At 36.0% G+C, this 23,701-nt stretch overlaps 1 protein-coding gene across 1 annotated transcript; it reads left to right on the top strand.

Annotated features, from left to right (window-relative positions):
* The first annotated feature begins 39 nt into the window (after positions 1-39).
* On the top strand, positions 40-22,130 carry LOC140158508 (prefoldin subunit 1-like). The gene is made up of 4 exons (XM_072181616.1): positions 40-124; positions 9,142-9,308; positions 10,016-10,100; positions 18,246-22,130. Exons 1-4 carry the CDS (start codon positions 95-97, stop codon positions 18,333-18,335), a joined length of 372 nt encoding a protein of 123 aa, XP_072037717.1. The 5' UTR covers positions 40-94; the 3' UTR covers positions 18,336-22,130.
* Positions 22,131-23,701: the final 1,571 nt, after the last annotated feature.

Below are 23,701 nucleotides of genomic sequence, written 5' to 3'. Positions count from 1 at the left end.
CTTTAAATTCATAATCTTTACGCAAGGTACTCTGCCATTGGTACATATGCATTGAGGGTCCATGACTCAGGCTAAAATTGTAAATTGATTCAAGATGGCAGGACCTGACATGGAACTCAAGAAAGTAAGACAATTATTTTGCACAAATTTCAGTTTAAGTGTATTATTTATGTACATTGGTGTCTCGCTTTCATTATCGAACAGTAAGGAAAAGGATACAGTTCGTAGTAAAATATCACACGTTGCCTAGATTGAGTGGAATGAGGGCATTTTCTCTTTGAAGTGGACAGGAGTGGGAAGTATGCATAATTTTGCACCCACATACACACCACCATGCATGCATGACACAGAGCAGAGTCAATACTATAGAAAAATTATTGGTGTACCTTGCTTTTTTCTTTCCTATAGAAAAATTATTTAATTTGTGTACATCGTGGAACATTCAACTACGCATCTTAAGCTAAATTTATACTCGATCACCGAGCGATTGCGATTAAACGCTTTTGGAAAGCGATGAGCAATCGCCCAATTTTGCGATGCAATAATATGCATCGCCCGCCGCGTCGCTTTTGCATTTATTCTGTCGGTCCGTACCATGTCGCTTCGGTTGATAATTTGACTCACGGTCGAGTGAAACAAATCCCTGATTCGATTTTTGTTGATGAATTCTATCATTGGTGTTATGTAAATTTCGATCGCAAATAGTCAGTGTAATCAAACAACCGTTTCTAAGTCTTCAGAGTGGAAGAAACTTACTTGATTTACCGTTATTATATACTGATAAACTTAAGATTAAATTCCATGGTCGAGTGTCGTTTTTTCCGAAATTCTGACTTCTGACCTTCCATTGCTTTACACGGTGTCATGCTTCAGCGGGTCCGACTAGATTTTGAATGCAAAGGTCGCTAGCCTAGAATGTGAAGCTATCGGTGAGCAAATTCTTGGCTAGAGTTCTCGAGCAAACCGTGAGCCACATGCAGTTTGGGCCCCGAGACTAGAGATAGCCCGGATGTTGGACCGACAGAATACTTATCACGGCGATAGCGATTGCAGACAACAATTAAAATATTCTAAATGCCACAAAATACATTTTTAAAACATCAGGTGCTGTCAATAATTATTGTTTTGAATTAATTCATCACCAAAAGTCAATAATCGAGAAAGGTAAATTAATTAGCAAAATAATAGATCCAGTTGGTTGAAATTGATTGGTTGATGCATTCACGTGTCAAGCGATATCGCTGGGAAGTTGAGATTTCTTCAACTTGCAAAAGCAACGTCGTTTTTGCCTCAGCGATTTTAATTGATTGATCGGCTTGACGCTCTGGAAATGTAAGTAAACACTGAGCATGCGTGAAAATCGCTTTTCTGCAAAAGCGATGAAGGATAAATTCAGCTTTACATGTACTCCGCGACTAATCATGCTAATACACAAGCATACAACGTTACTCTTTGCTGATATCAGAACACCAGTAGATGATATGTTAAATTCTTTAAATTGGATTAAACTTTGTGATAGATCGTCTAATATCACATGATTATTCTTACCTTTAAATGTATCAAAAATATTTGTCCTGAATATTTATGTAATCAATTTGAATTTGTTCATAATGCTCATGATCACAATACAAGGAGTCATTCTTCTAACACATTGATTGTGCCTAAATACAATTCTAATAGTGGTAAACGTACATTTATTGTAAGAGCTGCAAACTTATGGAATAACTTATCACCATCATATCGTGTAAACCTTGAAACTCTGTCTTTGCATCAATTCAAGACATGCATCATTACTTCTGCTAAATCATAATCATTTATTTTTATATTGTATGTATTTTTAGATTTATATCGTTCATGTACTTGGGATGCATTTATTTTCTTTCATACTTATTATTGATGTTTTTGTATACATTTTAAATATCATGTTATTTTGTAAATATTCTGTAATAAATAATGTTGGAAATATCATTGTATGAGGGCCTGCTTGGAAAGCAGTGCTTGCCACTGAAGTAGTTTAAATCCCTCAATAAAGATTTCACAAATCAAAAAAAAAAAAAAAACTCTACACATCCATATTAGCTATAAATTAGGGAGCTACTGTCTGTTCAATTAGCTTAGATTCTTGTATTTTTAAGATATTTGAAAAATAACAAATTTTGGTCTAAGTCATCAAAGAAAAGTGTTAGCACAGCCTTAGACCCAATGTGATTTTAACTTTTCAAATTCCAAAGTTCAATTTAAAACCCCATTTCTTTTCAATTTTGCCTTATTTTAGGCAGTTACTTGGGTCCACCAAAAGGGTTCGCGACCTTCTCACAAATCGAGTGGGATGGTCCATTCTCAACTTAGGGCATAGACCCTATCCAATTCAGCAAAACAATCTGTCCTGCCATTTCAATTGTTATGTCGTTCGGTTATTGGATAGGGTCTATAGGTGACGATTGTCCACATGTTTTTGTTGCACGAAATTATATGCGTGAATACGCTTTTATGCATAACATTATGTTGAGCATTATCTTTTTCCTAAACAATGACATTAAAATTATGGATTTCGTTCTTATTTCAACTGGTTTACAATGTAAATTGAGTTTTGTTTAACACCATCATTTCTTTCCAATAATAAATATAAATACGCAAGGAATGTATTTATATAAGCTGGGCCTATTCTGGAAAACCTTAGTTCATATTCACATTTTTATAATAACGTAATGATTCAACGGTTTCAACATAAAAAAGTTAGGCCTACTGGCAAATATATCTATTTAGCTGGACAATACTTACTGATGCGGATGGTCGAATACTATATCTCAGCGCATCTAATTATTATGACATTCGTCCCCATTGCACTAAATGGATTGATTCAAAAAGTTTATGGTACCTGACGTTCTCGGCTTTTTATAAAAATATCGCGGAAAAGACCAAAATTGAAAAGAAATGGGGTTTCAAATTGAACTTTGGAATTTGAAAAGTATAAATCACGTTGGGTCTAAGGCTGAGCTAACACTTTTCTTTGATGACTTTGACCACAGTGTTTTAGTTTTTCAAATATCTTAAAAATACAAGAATCTAAGCTAATTGAACAGACAGTAGGTTTATATCTCACTTATTTGCATACGTCTATACAACAGTCAGTCAGTCACACTCAGCTTTCCTAAGCTACGCAGTATAGTACGCACAGCCACAAAGCAAAGAGTATATATGTTCCACGATGTACACAAATTAAATAATTTTTCTACAGAAATTTTAATTGAATGAACAGACCAGTTGAACACAGTTTCCAACAGCTATATAAATGCGATCCAACCACGACCGTACATTGCGTATTTCAAACTACAACGTGAACGTGTACACGATGCGAACACACGACCGAATACAGTAATTTAAATACTAACCAATCACAAGTGAGATTAGACTTTCGCTTTTCGTATATGTGGAGAAAATTAACGTTGTGAATCATTTTCGTGTCTCTTTTAGAAAAACAGTGAATCATGCACATGCTCAGCATGCAAATACGACAGCGATTTAGTACACTGATCATGCGTGCGATTCAGTTTTCTGCAAAAATATAAATGCATCTTTAGAAATGACCGCCGATTGTGTGTTCTCAAGTGGGTTTTATTAGCGACCTGACACACATTTGAATTGGTTCGATCAAGCATTGAAATGCTTTCAACTTTTATATCGTTCAAGCATGCTCAACAAGTTTTTCAATGTACATGTACATGTAAGTGCTTCTGGCCCTAATAGAAGTAAAAACGGATAGTATGGCCAGAGTTCTGGCCCTGGCTAAGTGAGATGGCGCATCTACAATTGTATATATGCCATGGCATCACTTCAGTGTTACACACACACAGACCACAGTCGCATACGCTAGCGACAAGCGTACATCGCTCAGTGTACGCGAAAAGTGTTCATTCAATTGAAATTTCTAGTAATAGTATAGCTTGAGATACTCTTATCCCCTGAACATGTGAAATTCTGTTGCCCTCAAGCTCCATGGTAGTATGATACTTAGGCCAAAAAAAAAAAATGTTGTGTTGCCCTCCGCGGCCGGGTCAAAATCGCGAAAATCTGGGCCCGGGTTTTTTTTTTTTTAATATTTTTTTTAACAAATGATTTTTTTTATCATACATGTACCCCCAAGCCTATTCCCAGATCCATAACGCTCACTAAAAAGATTGTGCCCCAAGCCAGCACTTTAATTGGATAGTAGGACTGACTCATTGAATCCCAACAACATGGATGTTTAGGCCCTTCACAATTGAATTTGAGTTTCCTATTTCCGCCCGCATCAAAAATTGAAAATTGCAAAATATTTAATTATTTGATTTTTCTCTGTCATTTTCTCTGTTAAATGACATTTTTGTTACATTAATTTGCTACTTTCTTACTTTGATCATGAATCCTGAACAAACAAATAACACATATCATTAATTATCAATATATAAAATCAACCATAATTGCAATATGATCTGCAGTGCCAAAATGTACCATGAAGGATCTCTGATGTAGGATGTTCATGTTGATATTGGGCAGTGACCACTTGTTTCAAAATGAAGAAAATAATAAGTAATAAATAATTAATAATTAAGATACCTCATGCCTATTTTAAAATCTTTAAATAGTAAACTAAGAATTAATTGTGAAGGGCCTTATTATTAATATTTACTTCAATAAAATATTCAACATTGGGTAGAAAATACAGCCAATATTAAGCATATGCCTCTCTTCACTCATGTGACTGTGAAATAGTAAATAGTAGGTATCAAATGGTTGAGTTGCTAAAAAAAAAAAAAAAAAAAATCTGGCCGGGTGTACTACCAGATTTTAGGCTTGAGAGGGCAACACAACAATTTTTTTTGGCCTTACATCGCTGTGCGAGAGCGATTGGTTTAGCCAATGAGGTGGAGCGCTTATTGTTGTACGGTATTGGGAAAAGTGTGCTGCCTCATTGGGACATCAGTCAAATACCAACCGTTCGTCGCTTCTCTTACACATGGGTATTGTAAATCCCCCCCAATATTTTGTCCATACAATCATCCCCCCCCCAATGTTGATGCCTGTATGTGTGTTTCTGACAAAATTAATCTCATATTTGGCCATTTTAGGCACAAAAGTGCAAATGTTTGCACACTTCACACAAATTTATTCCACTTTTGCACCAAATTTCACTTTAGCTTCAATATGGCAAAATTTTTCACACGCAATTGTACCATTACCTAATTCTGTCGCCAAATGGTGATGGATTCACTATACTTCAAGTGCCCTTGCTCAAGTCTAGCCAAGAATTTGCTCACCGATAGCTTCACATTCTAGGCTAGAGACCATTGCATTCAAAATTCGCTGAAGCATGACACCGTGTAAAGCAATGGCAGTTCAGAAGTAAACACAGCCTATCAAGACAGGCGATTGCATCAAAAAGTTGCTAAAATTACACTTCAGCAAAATTCTAGACTGTCCAAAATAGGCAAATCTTGCTCAAAAGATAGGCTACAGTTGGCGCATCGAAATTCATCCAAATTTCAACATAAACAAAATCAATATTAACCTCTGGTGAAAAAACTTGCACCGCTGTCCGACCAAAAAACGATAGCAAAGCACTCTAGCATCGAATGCGTAACTACCGTGTGCCCACAGAAGTGCTAAACATGTAGAAACAACATGAATCATAGGGAATACAAAAGTGCAGTTAGAACAAGTGATGAAAATCACTGTGTACATACACATACGATAAATCAAACAACCTAGATGTAGGCACAAAAACAGGCAAAGTTTGATGGCCAAAAATTGCCAAATCCAGAGCCCACATAAGTGTCAGGAAAACAGTACAAAAGTACACTGGAAGTGATGAAAATCACTGTGCACGTAGCAGACAAACAAAACCAAACAGGCAAAAAAAAACCGATGGATCAAGCAGATTAACTGCTCTTCTTCAGGGACAGACAAAATATAAAAGGAAACAACGTAAACTACAATGGGTGATACTGATCGTCAAAAACTGAAATAGAACTTAGTAGCAAACAAGACAGCAAGTTCAGAGCAAAATAAGGTGTGTCTTAACTCAATGAAAGCAAGTTTACTACTACCATATTCGTTCGAGTATAGTCCCACCCCCCCATTTTTCAAAAAAATTCCAGAAATTGTAAAAAAACCTTTTTGAAGTTATTTATTTTTCAGTTTTGGAGTGTCCCTGGACCTAGACCTAAATGAATGAATACAAATTATCAATTTTCATATTAAAAACACAAATCATGCATTTTTTTTAGGTCAACCATGAATGATCCTAGCATTTAGGTCTAGGTCCAGGAACACTCCAAAACCGAAAAAACTTTTGAAATTCAAGTATAATCCCGCCCAATTGTGAAAAATTTCACCTAAAAAACGGGTGGGACTATACTCGGATGAATAGGGTAATAATAAAAATGTCCTCATACTAAAGCTGTTGATTTCTATTTAATCAGGGTTCGGTTTTTCCCAGCAAAGTGGTTTAAACCGGCAAAAATGGCGAAAACTGGCAAAAACTCACATTATATTAGTTAAATATTAAAAAGTAAGAAAAGCTCATAAACTGTGACACACAACTTTCAATGAATCTTTCAACATATTGTTTTTTGTCTTTTAAGTCCTTAAAATGAAAAAGTTTTGAATTAAATATGCTGCATTTCAGTTATTAAAATGCACCAGTAAGGAATAAAAACCCATGCCTTTCATTTCTTAATATTTTACTTATAAAATCTGGGCTTGTTACACTCTGGGAAGTAATTTAAGTAATTTTGTAACTGATAATTGGTTTTGAGATGAAAATAGTGAACTATTTAACACCTTTTTAGTTTTTGCCATTTTGCTGGCAAAAACTGTTTTTGCCAAGCGTGGTTAAAACCGCATTTTTCTCCACCTGCGGCAAAAACCTGCAAACCCTGCTTTTAATGGACTGAATGTTAAAGGGATCAGGTAGCAACGTTAACACAGTATTTTTTATGGGACATGAGGGCACATTCTCTTGGTCGGGCTGACGTCACAAAGGGGAAATAGCCTTGAAAACCAGTGTGCGCATGTGCAGCGCATGTGCAGTTCCCCTTTCTCGTGCTGGTTGCTATGCGCGCGCTTGTGCAAAGGGGACGAAGGGGACAATGTTCCCGGATGTCCAACCGAGTGAATCAAACACATCAAATTGCATCTGAATACGAGGAATGTCCTTCTGATATAAAATTTTTTTTTTTTTAAATTCACAATATAATACAAATTTCAAAATCAATATTTTGGTCAACAAAAAAAAATTAATCACATTTAGTGATTTTTCTAAACATAATTGACTTGCAGATGTTTAAAATCATTTAATATTGACAGCCTTACTACATGTATACCTTGGGCTAATGAAAGTTGATGTTGAGTTTCCTGTTTCATATTGTTTGCCGAATGATGTGGTGACTTTCATTAGTCATTTTTTTGTTTAACATTCATTATTCAACACATCAGGCTTTCTATCACACTAGTATTGACAAGCGGCTAGGGGACGCAGGGGTAACCTTGTCAATCAAATACTTCATCTATTGTGTCCAATACTTGATCCGATAAGTGATCGATTTATATCGATAAAAATAAGATCAAGATCATAAAGCTATGGCGGCGCGCTTTAGTAATTTACGAGGTGATTCAGCCAGGTACTACACCAGGTACCTGGATTCAGCACTCAATAACAAGATGTCATGACTTAATTTATTCTTTATGATTACGATTTAAAAAAAAAATAATAGTAATAATAAAAATATAAACAAACTAATGATAATATTATAAGAATATAAGGTATATAAGATTTCTTTTATTCAAGAAATTAAACATTTTTTTTTTTTCTTAGGCCTAAATATGAATTCCTAACGTTATACCAGATAAATTAAAATGCACTTTGTGATTTTTTATTTTGTTAAAACTAAGCATAAGTATTAAGAATGCGCTCTTTTGATTAGGCCTAATACGTATTTATTAGTATTATAGTTTTGCAATATTATTTTTGTTATTATTTATTATATTGTGTTATTCAATTTTGAATTATGTTCAATTATCTCAGCAAACACAAAATGTTTTCGAGTTTTCGACATCATTCGCAAGGTTAGAAAAGGCTAGTAGAAAATGTTTAAATGTCGGGTTATATATTAGGTTATATAAAGGGAATAAACTTATTAATAACATTCAAAAACATTTTTTGATAACTTACTGCAAATATTCTCAAACATATTATTATTTAAGTGGTGACAAAATATTTGGCAAAAAATGTTGGTCCTCTTGGGATAATTGCCTATCGATTGGATTGATCATGGATATAAACGTATTGGTGATATCAAGCTTAACTTTGGTGGACAATAGAATAACCATTGATTGACAAGGTTACCCCTGCGTCCCCTAGCCGCTTGTTGGCCCTAATAATAAGACATGTTGGAGGCAAAAAAATGTCAGGTCAGCATATAGCTCTTAATCAGAGCCCTCGTGATATGACATAAGTCCAGTCTGTAGGTCATGGTTTTAACATTTATTTTGAGGATTCACCAAGGTTCTAACAAGCTCAGAGAGGGCCGGTCATGCTTTTCAAGTTTGTATTTTTTAAGATAAGAATTTTATTGAGGATAAGAATTTTTATTGAGGTTCAGAAGCTGAGTATACTAGAGCTTATTAGAAAATTGACCTCTATGCAGGAAGTATTTGTTTATGTATACAGAGACTGTCAGAAGCAGAAAAAGACTGAAATATTCAAAATTTTCAAAAAAATATCAAAATATGAATTATTCTACATATCAAACTTTAATTTGGGCTTAAAGGAATAATTGCATATTTGTTTATAATATTGTATGGCTGACATGAAGAAGGGGGTTGGTGGTTTTCTGTATCTTTTTTCCACCCACCAGTCCCAAGTACAGGGCAATAAAAATGGAAAAACAAAACAAAAATGAATTATTCTGATGTGACATTAAAAAGTTGATGCGGGTGTGCAAGAGGGTCACATGAAACTCGACATCATCTTTCATAAGCCTGAAGTGGTTATGTTCAGTGTGGGTGAACACATATACACCAAGGTTTATGTAAATGAAGGTGCATTTCTTATATACTTTTAATACAAGTTTTCATTTCTGTATATATTTTTACTTCTAGGCTTTTGAAGAGCTGCATATCAAGATGGTGGAGACATCACAGCAGCTACGGGTGAATGATCTTCAAATCGATCAGCTAAAACGACAACAACAACATGCAAAGCTAACAGGCATGGAAATCAAAGGGCTACCAGAGGGAACCAATGTGTATGAGGGTATAGGTAGAATGTAAGTGGCATGGTTGTATCACGATTCTATCATATCCTCAAAATAAATTTATAGACAAAATCTTACATAGAAGTTGATATAACAGATATGGGCCTTAATAATTTGAAGGGGATAACATATTTTCCTGTTGCTGTCAACTGTGCCCAGTAGTGCCTTCATGGAGCAAACTTTTAGTAGGGTTCAATTTCATCAAGCATTGTATGATGCTCGTGCAAACAAATCAAATAAGAATCAACTTCACACTATACTAATCAAGCCAGGGGGAGCAGTATGGGCTTTTTGTCTCATGTTTGGAAACTTGTGGATTTGAACATGAGCAATGTACAACATGGCACTTGATCTTTATTTACAAATGTATTTAAGGGTATCGCAATCTGTGCTGGGACCTGTTGTGCAGGTGGAGTTGTGACCACCCCGGTAATTATGGAGATTCTGCTTGGGGAAAAGAGATGCAATAACTGAGCCATGAACTATTCCTATATGGTTTGTGTTTTAAAGAAAATCAAAATTGCAAATCTGTTTTGTTAGATTCAATTCAAGAATAAAATCCCTGGTTCATGCGGAATTTGAATCTATGCATTAACATGAAGATTTAGTAATCTTACTTGAGGACAAACTCTACTCCCAAAATATTGTAATTTATATTATTTCCATGAACCCAATTATATTGAATTTTTGACCCACTCTTATGCACACATCTTCTACAGGTTTTTACTACAAGATTTAGCAGCTATAAGTCAGTTACTAGATGACAAAGTTAAAACAGCAGACGACAAAGTCACCAAATTACAGGTAAGTAGTAATTCTACATTTCGTTATTTCTGTTTTTCATTATTTATAAATTATTTCATTATTTACTTATTTATTTATAATATTTTATTTATAAAATTGATACCAGATACAATTGTCTGAACATCCTGGGTTCCAATTTGGACCCACCCATCACAAACTTATAGCTCATGTAAGTTGTGAAATGCCATAGCTACAAAGTGTGTGGCAACATGCAAGTTGTCACAAATTTAAGTGTGAGTCCTTGCTGGGACCTTTTCTTGTCAGAGCACTCGTGTAGAAGCACTCATGATAAAATTGGAAGTTTTGTTAAAGGATGACTCTGGCAATCGCAACATTTTGCCTTATATATTAGAAAAACAATTATCAAGCACGAATCACATGGTTTTATTTAAAACAAACTCATATTGACCATAAAAACGAATAAAAACAACCGGCGCTCAACACACGATATTCTAACTTCCTGCGCCAAATTGTCTAGTGCAATGACGTCATGGTTACTTGTGCTCAATTGTTGTCAGCCTTCATTGCTAGGACGTCATTGTACTGGACAATTTCGGCGCCCAATTTTAAATATCGGGTGTTCAGAGACGGCTGTATTAATTTGTTTTTATGGTCAATATGAGTTTGTTTTAAATAAAACCATGTGTTTCGTGCTTGATAATGAATTTTCTATCATAAGGCATAATGTTGTGATTGCCGGAGACATCCTTTAAATGGGTATAATGATATGATTAAGGGGGTACTACACCCCTGGCCAATTTTGTGCCTATTTTTGCATTTTTCTCAAAAATTATAGAGCATTGGTGACAGGTAAGATATGTATATTATAGGGGCAAGGACTACAACTACTGCACTGAAAATTCAGCAACTCAAGGCAAGTACTTATTGATTTATTGATCAAATATTGGTTTTCCCTCATTTGTTACTATAACTCCACAACTGTTGTCTGTGCTGAAATAAAATTTCCAGTGCAGTAGTTGTAGTCCTTGCCCCTATAATATACATATCTTACTTGTCACCAATAATGCGCTATAATTTTTGAGAAATATGCAAAATAGGCACAAAATTGGTCAGGGGTGTAGTACCCTCTAACAATGCAGTTTATTAGTTCATTGAACAAAAGAACCACATAGTATGGACTCTAAAGAGCAGGTACAATCAAGGTGCCAGCCCCAAGAAAGAGAACAGTAATAGTAAATCTGAAAACATTCAACAGGAATATGCAACAAAACATCATTGTATAATTTTTTGGATATTCCATTTTAGCTGGCATTGAAGATGTAACAAGATAACACAAGAAAAAATTGAAATCTGACATATTTATGTAACAGGGATCATACTATCAGACAGTTTTGATTCTCTGTGATATTTGAGTGTCTGAAATGACTTAATGTTTCACATTGTGGTCCCTTGAGAGACTTTAATGGCTAACATTGGTCCAACATGTTTCACTCTTTATTTCCTACTCAAATTGGATGTGCTCAGGATGTGGAGAAATGTTGACTGTCTGACAGTCAAGAAGAGTTTATGTTAACTTTTTTTTGAACTTTTGTTAGCTAGATGGTGTGTTGGTATGAAGCATTCAGAAACTGTGTGGAAAGGGTCTGACCCACCCCTCTATAGCACCCTTATTACTGAGACAATCTGTGTCCCAATACAGGTTTTTGCCTCAATTTGCTTTAAAATACAGACACAGCCAAGCTATGTGCAGTTAAGATAGTTGTTACATGTACCAACATTCCAACAAAGACTCAGGCCTCGTCTTTTGAAAATTGCTGGCGAGTGACAAATCACTCTCCTCAAAACTTGTCAGGTGAGCTGTAGGCGAATGACTTTAATCACTTGTATTAGTATTACACAAAATGTAGGCGAGTGATAAAAAGCTCTCCTCAGCTTCATTTTAGGCGAGTGATGGCGAGTGATCACTCACTCGCCTCAAAAGACAAGGCCTGAAGACTCAACAATATTACAATACTACAGAATTCAAGCTTTTACAGACAACAGAGAAAATTCCCCTAAAAATGTAAACACTAATGAGAAATTAATCTGTATAGAGATGAACAAGTTTGATCAAATATGCATGCAATTATGTAGGTTAGTATGAAAGTCCTCTTTCTGTATTTTTGACATGGTGCATTGCACAAAGTGCCATTTCAACTAATAAAAAGCAGCCCTGGATAGATAAAGTACAGCATGAAAGGTCTTTCAGCTTGAATTACCCTTTCCTGAGCTAAACTTAAAACAAGATAAATTGTACTTGAAAATTTCAAAACTTTGAAGAGACAATATGATTGGATGCTGAGTATTTGGAATTTCTTCATTTGACAAGTTTTTGTGATTTTATGCCAGAATTCATGGTTCATAGAGTATTAGTGTGTGTAGCCCTGATGAGTAGCTGCTAGCAAATAGTGGCGGGAGGTGACCCGGGGAGGTGACAGGAGGGGTTATATAGGAAACTAAGAATTCAGTTTAAAATAACCTAGATCATTCTAGGCAGCAGACAATTTTAACTTCACTCTAATCACAGATCCTAATCCATCTGGGTATCACTCATTTCCCTTTAGAGCCGTTGTGTTCACCAAGATCAATTCCAGCCTTACATTTAATCGGATTAAAATAACTGTCATTTCACCAATGGCAAAAACTCCTGGATATTAAAACTAGTTTCTGTGAAGCACACTGTTTGTGATCATAACATGGGTGATAAAAGTGACATTTCATTCCTGTTTTTCTTACAAAATCATTGCAGATGTAAAGATTTTTAAAGGGAAAATTGATTACAGTTCAATGATTCAAGGACAGTCAGCAATTACTTATGTTCCTATATTTCCTCTCTCTAGGGAGCATCAATCACATTCTCACTATTTGCCTTTATAGGTGAATGAATATTGTTCCATATTTTAGTAATCAGAAGACGTGTTCAGAGGGTAATTGAATTCTCGAGGAGCGGCATACTTAGGAAATGTGATTCCTTTAATTGAAGACTGAATTAAAGAGACTACCTTGCGTCTGACGTCAGGGCAAAGGCGTGGCTTGATTGGTTGCTGACCTGCGTGGTACGGGATTTTTGGGCTGGTTGACGTCATACGCAAACTAGTCGGTCTTATAAGTCAATTCCTGACTGCGTGTACAAACGATTCCATTGAAGACTGGAATCCTTGAGTTTTGCGATGCCTGATGATGTAAATTTTGGAATTACAACCGGATCAAAGCTTACTGTAACCTATCTAGTGGTGCGCCAAATTGAATCATATTAAATATAATTAAACCAATGTCATAGGTTAAGCTCAACACTCAAGAATCACAAAATGCAAATCGCAAAATAGCCCTGTTCACATGGCAGTAGCACTCAAGAATCATGTGAGAATCATGGGGGATGCCTTTCACCCTTATGCTTGGCAGTAAGTTTTCCGGTTGTCAAAAGAGATGTGAGGTTGGTTTTTCAAGTTCACCAATTTTTTTGCAGTTAGGCAGTCAGTTGGGTTGCCCCTAATCAGAGATGTCAACAAGTCTTTTTTTGCAAGTCAAGTCCAAGTCACAAGTCTTTTTGTCCAAGTCCCAAGTAAGTCAAGTCATTTTGAAAAAGTTGCAAGTCAAGTCAAGTCAGAAGTCATTAAATGACAAGTCAAGTCACAAGTAAGTCACAATTTGTCACAAGTCACTACAAGTCAATTGAGTTGTGACACACGATGTGTTTTTGCGGTAACAGTTGGCTTTTATACAGTACAAGAATCCAAGTTTGCAACTCGACATTTTTTTACTTTCCACGCCGATCCTGTGTCGCTGATTGAGGGCATTATTTATTTATTTCCAGTTCAGAATATGCCGGACCCGAGGCCAGCCAGCGGATAATTCACAAAATGTAAATTGTAGGCCTACTAATATTCACAAATTCTACTGTCCTCCCAACTTTGCACTTCGCTTTGGTTCCGGTGGCATTTTGAAATTGTTTGCAAACAATCCAAAAATAAAGTATAAACTGATCAAAAAGCCCGCGATAAAGTCAGTACAAATAGTTTGCCTCCAGCGAGTAGCAGCGCAATGCACGTGTCTGAGTCATGTTGAAACACGTTCAAAAGGTCGGGAAAGCCCCCAAGAGCTATTTTTAGTCGGATGCGCATAGGATTGTTGGATACTCGAGCTGCAATGGGAGGTAGGACAGGCGTTGAACGGTAAATCTATGACGGATTTTACTTTATTTTGATGAATTTTGAAGACCCATTTCATTTAGTATTTTATTTATTTCTTTTCAATTGTATATTTTTTCTTTTTCTAGGTCATTTTTGTTTATTTCTTTTATTTTTTTCTCAGAAATGCGTTTTCCGCTTTACCTCCGAATTCCGCGATTTTCGCAGAATTTCCGCAACGCGGAAAATTCTTGGCTTTAACCTACACCCCTCTATAGCACCCTTATTCCTGAAACAATCTTTTTATTCTCAAAGTCGAGACTACACCCTTTACAGATTTATGGTTCAATTTTGTTCAAATTACAATGCTACAGAATTCAAGCTTTTACAGACAACAGAGAAAAGAAAGTATAAAAATGCCCCTAAAATGTTTTGAACATGTAAAAACTAATGAGAAATTGCAGTATAGATATGCACAAGTTTCATCAAATGTGCATGCAATAAGGTGAAGTAGGTTAGTATTAAAGAAAGTCCTCTCTCTGTATTTTTGACATGATGCATGCCACAAAGTGCTATTTCAACTTGAAATAATACAAAGCAACCCTGGATTGATAAAGTACAGCATGAAAGGTCTTTCAGCTTGAATTACCCTTTCCTGAGCTAAACTTAAAAAAAAGACAAATTGTACTTGATAATTTCAAAACTTTGAAGAGGCCATATGATTGGAATGAGTGCTTGGAATTTCTTCATTTGACAAGTTTTTCTGATTTTATGCCAGAATTCATGGTTCATAGAGTATTAGTGTGTGTAGCCCTGATGAGTAGCTGCTAGCAAATAGTGGCGGGAGGTGACAGGAGGGGTTATATAGGAAACTAAGAATTCAGTTTAAAATAACCTAGATCATTCCAGCAGACAATTTTAACTTCACTCTAATCACAGATCCTAATCCATCTGGGTATCACTCATTTCCCTTTAGAGCTGTTGTGTTCACCAAGATCAATTCCAGCCTTACATTTAATCGGATTAAAATAACTGTCATTTCACCAATGGCAAAAACTCCTGGATATTAAAACTAGTTTCTGTGAAGCACACTGTTTGTGATCATAACATGGGTGATAAAAGTGCCATTCCATTCCTGTTTTTCTTACAAAATCATTGCAGATGTAAAGATTTTTAAAGGGAAAATTGATTACAGTTCAATGATTCAAGGACAGTCAGCAATTACTTATGTTCCTATATTTCCTCTCTCTAGGGAGTTCAGCATCAATCACATTCTCACCATTTGCCTTTATAGGTGAATGAATATTGTTCCATATTTTAGTAATTGGAAGATGTGTTCAGAGAGTAATAGAATTCTCGAGGAGCGGCATACTCAGGAAATGCGATTCCTTTAATTGACTGAATTAAAAAGACTAGTTTGCATCTGCAGTCTAGTCCCGCACAACATTAAAGGTATTAAATATGATTAAACCAAGGTCATAGGTAAAGCTCAGCACTCAAGAATCACAAAAGGCAAATCGCAAAATACGCCAGTAGACTCAAGAATCCCCGAGAATTTTTTCAAGTTCAACAATTTTTTTCTAGTTTGGCAGTTGGGTCGCCCCTAATACTCCACATTGCAACTGTAATGAAATTTGACACAGATTTTTACTTTCCTTTTGGGAAAATCTCTTTCAGCATGTTTATACTGGGTACTGTACAGTACATCACTGCATATGCATTTGTTACCTGACATTATACATGTACATCTGATTCACATATAACCGGTACATTTGTACATGTATGTTTGTTGCTACTGATGCTGAAAAGGTCTCAGAAGTAAGAAATTTGATGAAATGACAATGGAATTTGTTAAAAATCTGATACAGGATATAAGTCATCTTAACATGTGGCCTAAATGTGTCAGGTAGAATTGCTTGAAATTGTGTCATGATTCGGCAGTAGCTACATGTATGTACAGGGAAATGTCCTGTAACTCCTGTAATGTTTATTAATTTTATTTTGGGTGATATTTTAGTAATGGTTTATGGTTTCAATGTTGTATGATATGATGTCATTAAGGCATGACTCTCATGTAGACAGTTGTTTGGGTTTATCAATTACCTGGATTTCTAAAAGTTTAAACTGACTTTCAGTACAAATTCAACTAACCTTGAAGTTGAGTTTTCAATGTGTGACACAGACATCTTCACCAGAAGAAGTCCTATGATGTTGTGTTGCCAATGGACAACAAAAGCAGTGGCGTAGCTGCCGGGGGGCAGGGGGGCAACTGCCAAAATTGCCTATTTGGGCCCCCGCTCCCTAGCGCAAGGAAAAAAGAGGAAAAAGGAGAGAGAGAGAGGAAAAAAGGGGGAGAGAGGGAGAGGAGGGGAAAAGAGAGGCGGAGAGAGGGAGAGGGGGGGAAAAGAGATAAAGAGATGGGGAATCCATACGATATGCAATACCAAACTATTATTATCAACGCGCCTATAATCTTTTTTTTTTTTTTTTTTTTTTTTTTTTTGCTCTTCACTTTTTCAAACCACCAAAAATAAATTGGGTCAACCTTTTCGGGCTGTTGAGGAAGGGGCAGCAACATTTTTGTTTGGTGGATTTGGGCCCCCGCCCCAATACAGGCTTGACAATATGACTGTCACATCAAAATGCAACATAGGATCCACATAATTTGATGATTAATGTCATATAGAGTCATATAACTATATTACGGTCATTTCAAGAAGACCCTATGTTGCATTTGGAAGAAGCAGGCTTTTCAATAACCATCAAAACTGATGGGTACCAATCATTTTGATACAGCCTGTATATCGGTCCTGTGCACAGAGAGCAGTACATGTATGTGTACATGTAGCTCACAGTCAGCTTGAAAAGAATAGGGTCCATCTTAACGGTGTTTGGATACTCACAAGTACAGGTGTGATTGTGGAGGAGTTGGACTAATTTTGATCCACTAAATCTCATGATGCTAAATATATGACTAATATAGGGGTAATGTTCTTGCATCAAGGTCACCCTCCCTCTACAAAAACTTGTTGGAGTGCTATTTGTCTATAGTATAGTGCTACATGTATTTGTCTATTTTTTGGTTAGGATAATTCATTGTTATAGATTAGTCTAATAATTATTATTAGCTGGCAAAGGACAAATCAGGCCAAGGCAGACTTATCAGCAACCTGTCCGAAATATCAATTAATGGGTGGGGGTAATTAGCTAAGTCAAGGGGTTGACCTTTTTCAAGGGCTACATCATCAAATTGTAAGGTGATCCCAAGTTAATCACCACCCTCTGTAAATTGCATAAAGGTATTCTGTACTTTTATCTATTTGTAAGGTATGATGTAAAATGGAGTGCCATGCTATACCTATTCAACTTGATGAGGCACTTCTTATTTCCAATTTTATGACAATTTTGACAGATATCCCTGCATAAACAATGCTGTAATTCACAGTGCAGCCGGTGTCTGTGTGAGAGTGGTTGAGCTTTGGTCAGCTTTCATCACCTTCTAAACATTTCTTCAGTACTGATGAAGTCAGAGATACATCTGACGAAAGCTCAGCCACTCACACAGAAACCGGCTGCACTGGTACTGTGATACTATAACTTAGACCTAATAACTAAAACTAATGTCACAACCATTGCAACTCAATGCACATATGATTTGGCTATGATTTTAAAGAATGTTGGTTGTATGTTAGATGTGCACTGAAAGGGGCTGGGCAAAAACTGGACCTAAAACTGGATAAAGAAATTAAATCACTTATTTGTTTTTTGAGTGTTGCAGTGATTTTAATGTCATCACAAGGCCTAATTTCCATTGGTGTGGCTATGCGTGGTTGCATGTTTGGGTTGGGTGGTAACATATCTTTCAATTCATATTTAAGTATTTCTGTTGTATAAATATCAAGTATCACAGCTTCATGAGTATCTCAATGAGGTTGTATAATTATTTTGCTTGAGTAATAAGATGATGATTCATGTAAGTAATATTAATGTTATCTTTGTATGTCTTTTCTCGTTTCAGTCGAACAAGGTCTATTTAGATCAAAAGTTGAAAGAGAGTGAAGGCAATTTACGAGAAATGGTAGCTCAGAAGCAAGCATCTAAATCATAGTATCAAGTCAGCATGGACTATCTCACATAGCCAGCAGGAAGTTTCATGTTTAAATGTTTGTTATATTATTACATTTATGACTCAAAGTATCATGAGACTGTAAGACATTGGTACAGCGAGACATGTCAGTTGTTATTACCAATCCTCAAGAAACACGGAGGATAGCTACGCACCTTTATGCCAAAAGGTATAACTTTCAGCTCGTCCGCAACAACTGCACGCTTTATTAATAGCACATCCTGATTATCAAAATTACCCATAAAGGTTTTTAAGTCTGATAAAGCGTGCCGATATTTCAGAAATGTCAGTCACAATAACTGTAGTTTGTTATTGGCAAGGATGTGGTACTAGATTAGTATGTTTTTGTACTGACTTACGGTAATTATAACCATGCATAAATATTTGTGATGTGATCATTCAAAATGGGTCACTTGTAGGAAAACCAATTTTGGATTATTTCTCTTCTGTTTATTTGTCTATGTTATAGCTATGTATGCTGAAAATCCCATCGAAATTGAACTTAAGATGATTGAGAAATTAGCAATCCTATATTTCTAAAAGTAATAAAATACATAAGAAAATTGTCACTCCATTCAGTTGTATGTCAATTTGACTTGTCCCTACATGTGACTCATTTTGCCTGATCATTTCATAGTTTGCCATGGTAGGATGAGGCATAGGGATCTGATTAAAGAGACAACTACCTGAGTGCTTCCTCTGTCTGTATGTGGTCCGGCATAAACCCTTGGGCATTTCTCTACAGGCTCTGTCAGTCAATTCCCGGTAGACCATGTCATTTGTTTTCTGGGCATACTGGATTAATGTAGGCAATGTAGACACCAAAGCAGAGTAATCACCCTGGGCTATGTCTTGTGGTCAGTGTTCTTAATCATTTTTTTACTGAATTTGAAATTAAGATGTTTAATGTACAGACATTGTGCATAGTGTCTGATGTAAAATGTATTGTTTTGACTGTTGGTCAATGCTGTAAAAGTACTTTATTTTGAAAGGTTTTCAATTTTGCATTTAAAAATATTATTTTTATTAACCCATCAGTTGTAAATGTACTTGTATTTGCATTTGTACTGAATGGTGTGTTGTGTGTATGGTAATTTAAAATCTGATGGCAAATGGATACATCATTTAAGTAGAGTCTTCTGAACACTTGCTTGTTGATAAATGAGCAATGTTGTTGGCATCCAAACTGTGCAAATATTGTTCTAATCAGGATAATGCTTTTCATAACTATAAGTGTAGAACAGGGGTACTAGACAAATCCAAATTGCAAATGTAATTTCAGAAAGTGTTATACTGAGTTCAACTCCTAATAGTTGAAACTGACTTGTGTTTTGGTACTGCACGCATAGTGCCCCTAGCGTAGGTGCTGTGCCTAAACATGTTACGAGTCTTAGCCTATTACGAGTTGAACAAAGTATAAAAGATGCCTTGTTGTTTATTCAGAAAGGTTGATGCCTATAGATGTCCATTTTGCTTCTATTAATATTCCTCAAGACAGTAGGGTGTGCGTATAATACTTGCGCAAGCAAGGCGGTGTGTAGGAAGCGATGCGGCACAAAGTAAACGCCTTTGAACGCGTCACATGTGAACGCAACTGTCTCGAGTAAGCCAAATGGACTATAGGGGCTTTCTACTCTGAAACCCAATGTCCCAGGACCCCATCTTTAAGTGGAGCCACCTGGAAAGCACTTGATCTTTGGCAATGAAACCACAACATCTGTTATAAGTCTCTGCTTCAAAAGGGTTGTCAACCTGTAGAAAGGTTGTAGAAAGTAATCTAAAAAAGCTGTTATCTGTTTGGGGCACCTGTAATCAGCCATACACTGAAATCATGTGATACCATATAATAATTCTAGTTATAATGTGAATACATGGAAAAGGCACTTGCAGTTTATGAAAAAAAACAGTGATACAGAATGATTTGTAAGACTTATGCACATAATGTGTCAAATTATATGCTTGACAAGCTGCGTAATGTATAACATAAATGTGCTGGATGTTTTACAAATTGAACACAATCACAACACATTAATTGGTAATTTAAGAACATGCTAACAAGCATGTGGCACATACTAGTAACAAGTAACAGTGTCACTTTATGTACAGTGGAGGTAATAGAATTAAGGGGCAATGCCCTATCCTTTACACCCGACTAATGTGTCCGAGGCATTAAATGTAAAGAATGGGCGAGGCACAGCCGAACCTAATTAAACGTTTTTACTGCTGAGAAAACATTATTTGGATGTAAAGGATAAATAAGGCAGCAACCTTTATTTCTATTATAGCCAATTTAAAGTTGTTTACACCAAGATAAAGCACATACAGCACAAGTTACAGTGCATATCTAATTGTACACATAACCTCGGGTAATGCTCTGTGTAGAATGTGCATGCTTAATTGCGTTCCAGATGCATTCGGAGCACATGATTTCAAATATAGTGCTTTTGCGTGACATGTTTTGTTTTTGATGAATCAAAGTGTGTTGTTTTCAAAATCGGTTGTAAGGGTAATAGAATGTGTATTAATGAGAAATAAGACTTCTTTCTAGTTGCAAAGTCTTCAGTGACTCATATCTCAACAAAGATATCTATTGGTGTACCCTTTCTAAAAGATTTTGTGAAGTGAAGGACAAAGGAAGTTAAAGACCAACTTTCTATATTTAACAAAGAAGTTGGACTAAGAAAGCTTTGACTGCCATATTTGTGTGTTACTCATGGTGGGGAAAATACCTTTAGCCATGCACCTGATCAACTTTGATGATGTGTGAGCCTGTTTCATGATTATGCTTCAGGACTTGAATTGTCATTTTTTGAGACTGTTGATAAATACTTGAGTTACACTATTTAAGTCCTAAAACATGACAAGCCAATATGGCTGATCCCATATGATACAAAATGATGCTATACAGACTCTGAGCTCTCCTTGTCTAACTTCTTTGATATTAAAGGGCATTTCGTGATCCACAGCCTCATCCCCCACTTTTCTCAAAAAAAGTTGAGATTTTTATATCACTGGAAACCTCTGGCTACATAATGTTTATGTACAAAATATTTCTTGCAGATTAATTTGTTTAGCAAAGATATCGTGAAATTTGAATTTCGTTCTGGTGCACCAGAACGAAATTACAACGTATTGTCTATGGAGCAGTGTAATACACATAATCATGCATAACTCGCAAACGCAAAATCGGAATCAACTGAAATTTTGGGAATATGCTTTTTTCGTGGATATGTACTGAAAAATGTCATAAAAAGAGGATGCTAGGATCACGAAATACTCCTTTAAGATCAAAGACAAAAAAGTATAAAGGTTTGGAATATGTGACATTATCAAGAGGAATGAGTCTTAATGTCGCTAATAATGGTTTTGCTTTATTGACAAAAACATGTGAAATATTCTTGTTTTAATTTGTTATCAAAGTAATTTTGGGCCATACCTAGATATTTTAAAAGTGTGAATGAGTAATGAACAAATATTAAATTGAAATTTGGCAACATTAGACTCATTCCTCATGACTGTGTCACAGAATATAGACTGATTGATGTATTAGCTATGCTGTTGATGTGAAGTGTATTATGCAGAAATCTGCATAATTATAACCTTTCATTTCTATTATCAATTTGTCTGATATGTCCGCCTGTTATACATGAGTGAGAGGGATGTTCTTTACATATAGGATTTGATATTATCAACATCCCACACACTCAAGTAGAACTGGTGGGTATACCAAATGAGTAGATAATAGCATGTTTTGTAAATAAATAATGGTCAAACATATACATGTTTCCTATGGATGTTTATTTATTAATGTTGTTCATTATTTTGTAAATGGCTGTTTTCAAATGCATTTTCAAGTTTTCAAGTTTAGCAAAGTTTTCATGGACTTTCTTTTGATCAAGCACATTTACACACCTTGCAAGTTTCATGCGCTTCTATTGCACACACCATTTTGTAAACAGTGCATGGTGCAGTCAAAACTTCTGTATTGTTGTCGCGGAGCTACATTTATACCAAGTGTCCCAAAATGGCCATAATTTCTTTGGAAACAGCAAATATAAATGATAATTTTTTGAGGCTACTTCATCAAAATTGATTGTTAAAATTTTGACCAAAATCAACTTAACCCCAATTGACTTGGTTATTACCATCCTGCGTCCATCCATGCAAGCCTCTGAGGTCCAATTTCTTGAAGTTTGGCTAGTGGTCAGGCTTCCAAAGCTAGCATGCTAGCCCTACAAAATCCCTTTTGATTGATTTATCTTTCTTGATGATGTATGATGTGAAATTGTATGAACTGGTATAGTGACTAATTGGGCTTAAGCCTGATGGCTTAGGAAGCCTGACCACTAGCCATGCTTCCAAGAAACTGGCCCTAAATGCTTTCTAATTTGTGTCGCTATGTTGCTTTTACCCAGGAATCCAGAAACTCAGTTGCCAATCTTGCCGGGACTAAAATGCCACAACGGAATAGAAGAGTCTCTTGTGGCAAAGTTTTATAGCCTCCGTGTTCTTGTGGTACATACCCATATGACTCGTGGCATCAAAATTGTTTGTTCCCAAATGAATTATAATCATAGGGCAGTTGCCTGTGCTTTCTCAGTGCTGTCATTATCAACTCGTCAAGGTCTGTGAGACAAGTGCCACCTTTCCATTCAAATATGCAAAGAAGCAGTTCTTGAATTGAGCAGTAGCACAATGCCATTTGCACACCAATAGTTACCTGTTGCAATACAAACCACAAAATAATTGAGGTACCAGTTATGTTCACCCCTGTATATCCTAAACAAAAAGACATAATGTCCAATCAGCAGCCTTTACGAGGGGGTATCCAAAAGTTACCTACAAGATGGTGACAAGATGGTGAAAATTGAGACATGCAGCCATGCAGCATGATTCAGTTCCTGCATTTGAAGGGTCGGGCCTACAATGCTCAGAAGATCTATGATGAAATGAAAGCTATCTACGGTGATGATTGCCCATCATATGGCACTGTTGCTTTTTGAAAAAGGAATTTCCAAACTGGCCACATGTCCCTCACAGATGAGCCAAAAAGTGGACGCCCATCACTTACGGATGATGTGGCCACAGTGAAAAAATTCAAGAAAGTGGAGGATTTTATCATGAAAAGGTTATGCGCCTACTGCCCATCTAGCGCCACCTGTAAAGAAAGTAAACATACTAATGACACCATTTTTGGACCATAATGTACATAAGGACCAGTGATTACACTGACAAAATTTCATCAATATAGCTCTTTTCCTTCTGGGTGATGTCAAAAACTTTTGGATATCCCCTCGTACATCTACCCTTTAGCTCTGATTTAAGGTCTCATTTGTTGAATCAGTTGA

Source organism: Amphiura filiformis, chromosome 8, assembly GCF_039555335.1.
Source record: "Amphiura filiformis chromosome 8, Afil_fr2py, whole genome shotgun sequence".
NCBI lineage: Eukaryota > Metazoa > Echinodermata > Ophiuroidea > Amphilepidida > Amphiuridae > Amphiura > Amphiura filiformis.
The sequence above is the reverse complement of the archived record's forward strand: the minus strand, read 5'-3'. Positions and strand labels throughout refer to the sequence as shown.

Coding starts and splice junctions, on each gene's coding strand:
- LOC140158508 (XM_072181616.1), top strand. CDS start 95: ATGGCAGGACCTGACATGGAACTCAAGAAA. Junction 125..9,141: donor CTGACATGGAACTCAAGAAA/GTAAGACAATTA, acceptor TTTTACTTCTAG/GCTTTTGAAGAGCTGCATAT. Junction 10,101..18,245: donor ACAAAGTCACCAAATTACAG/GTAAGTAGTAAT, acceptor TTCTCGTTTCAG/TCGAACAAGGTCTATTTAGA.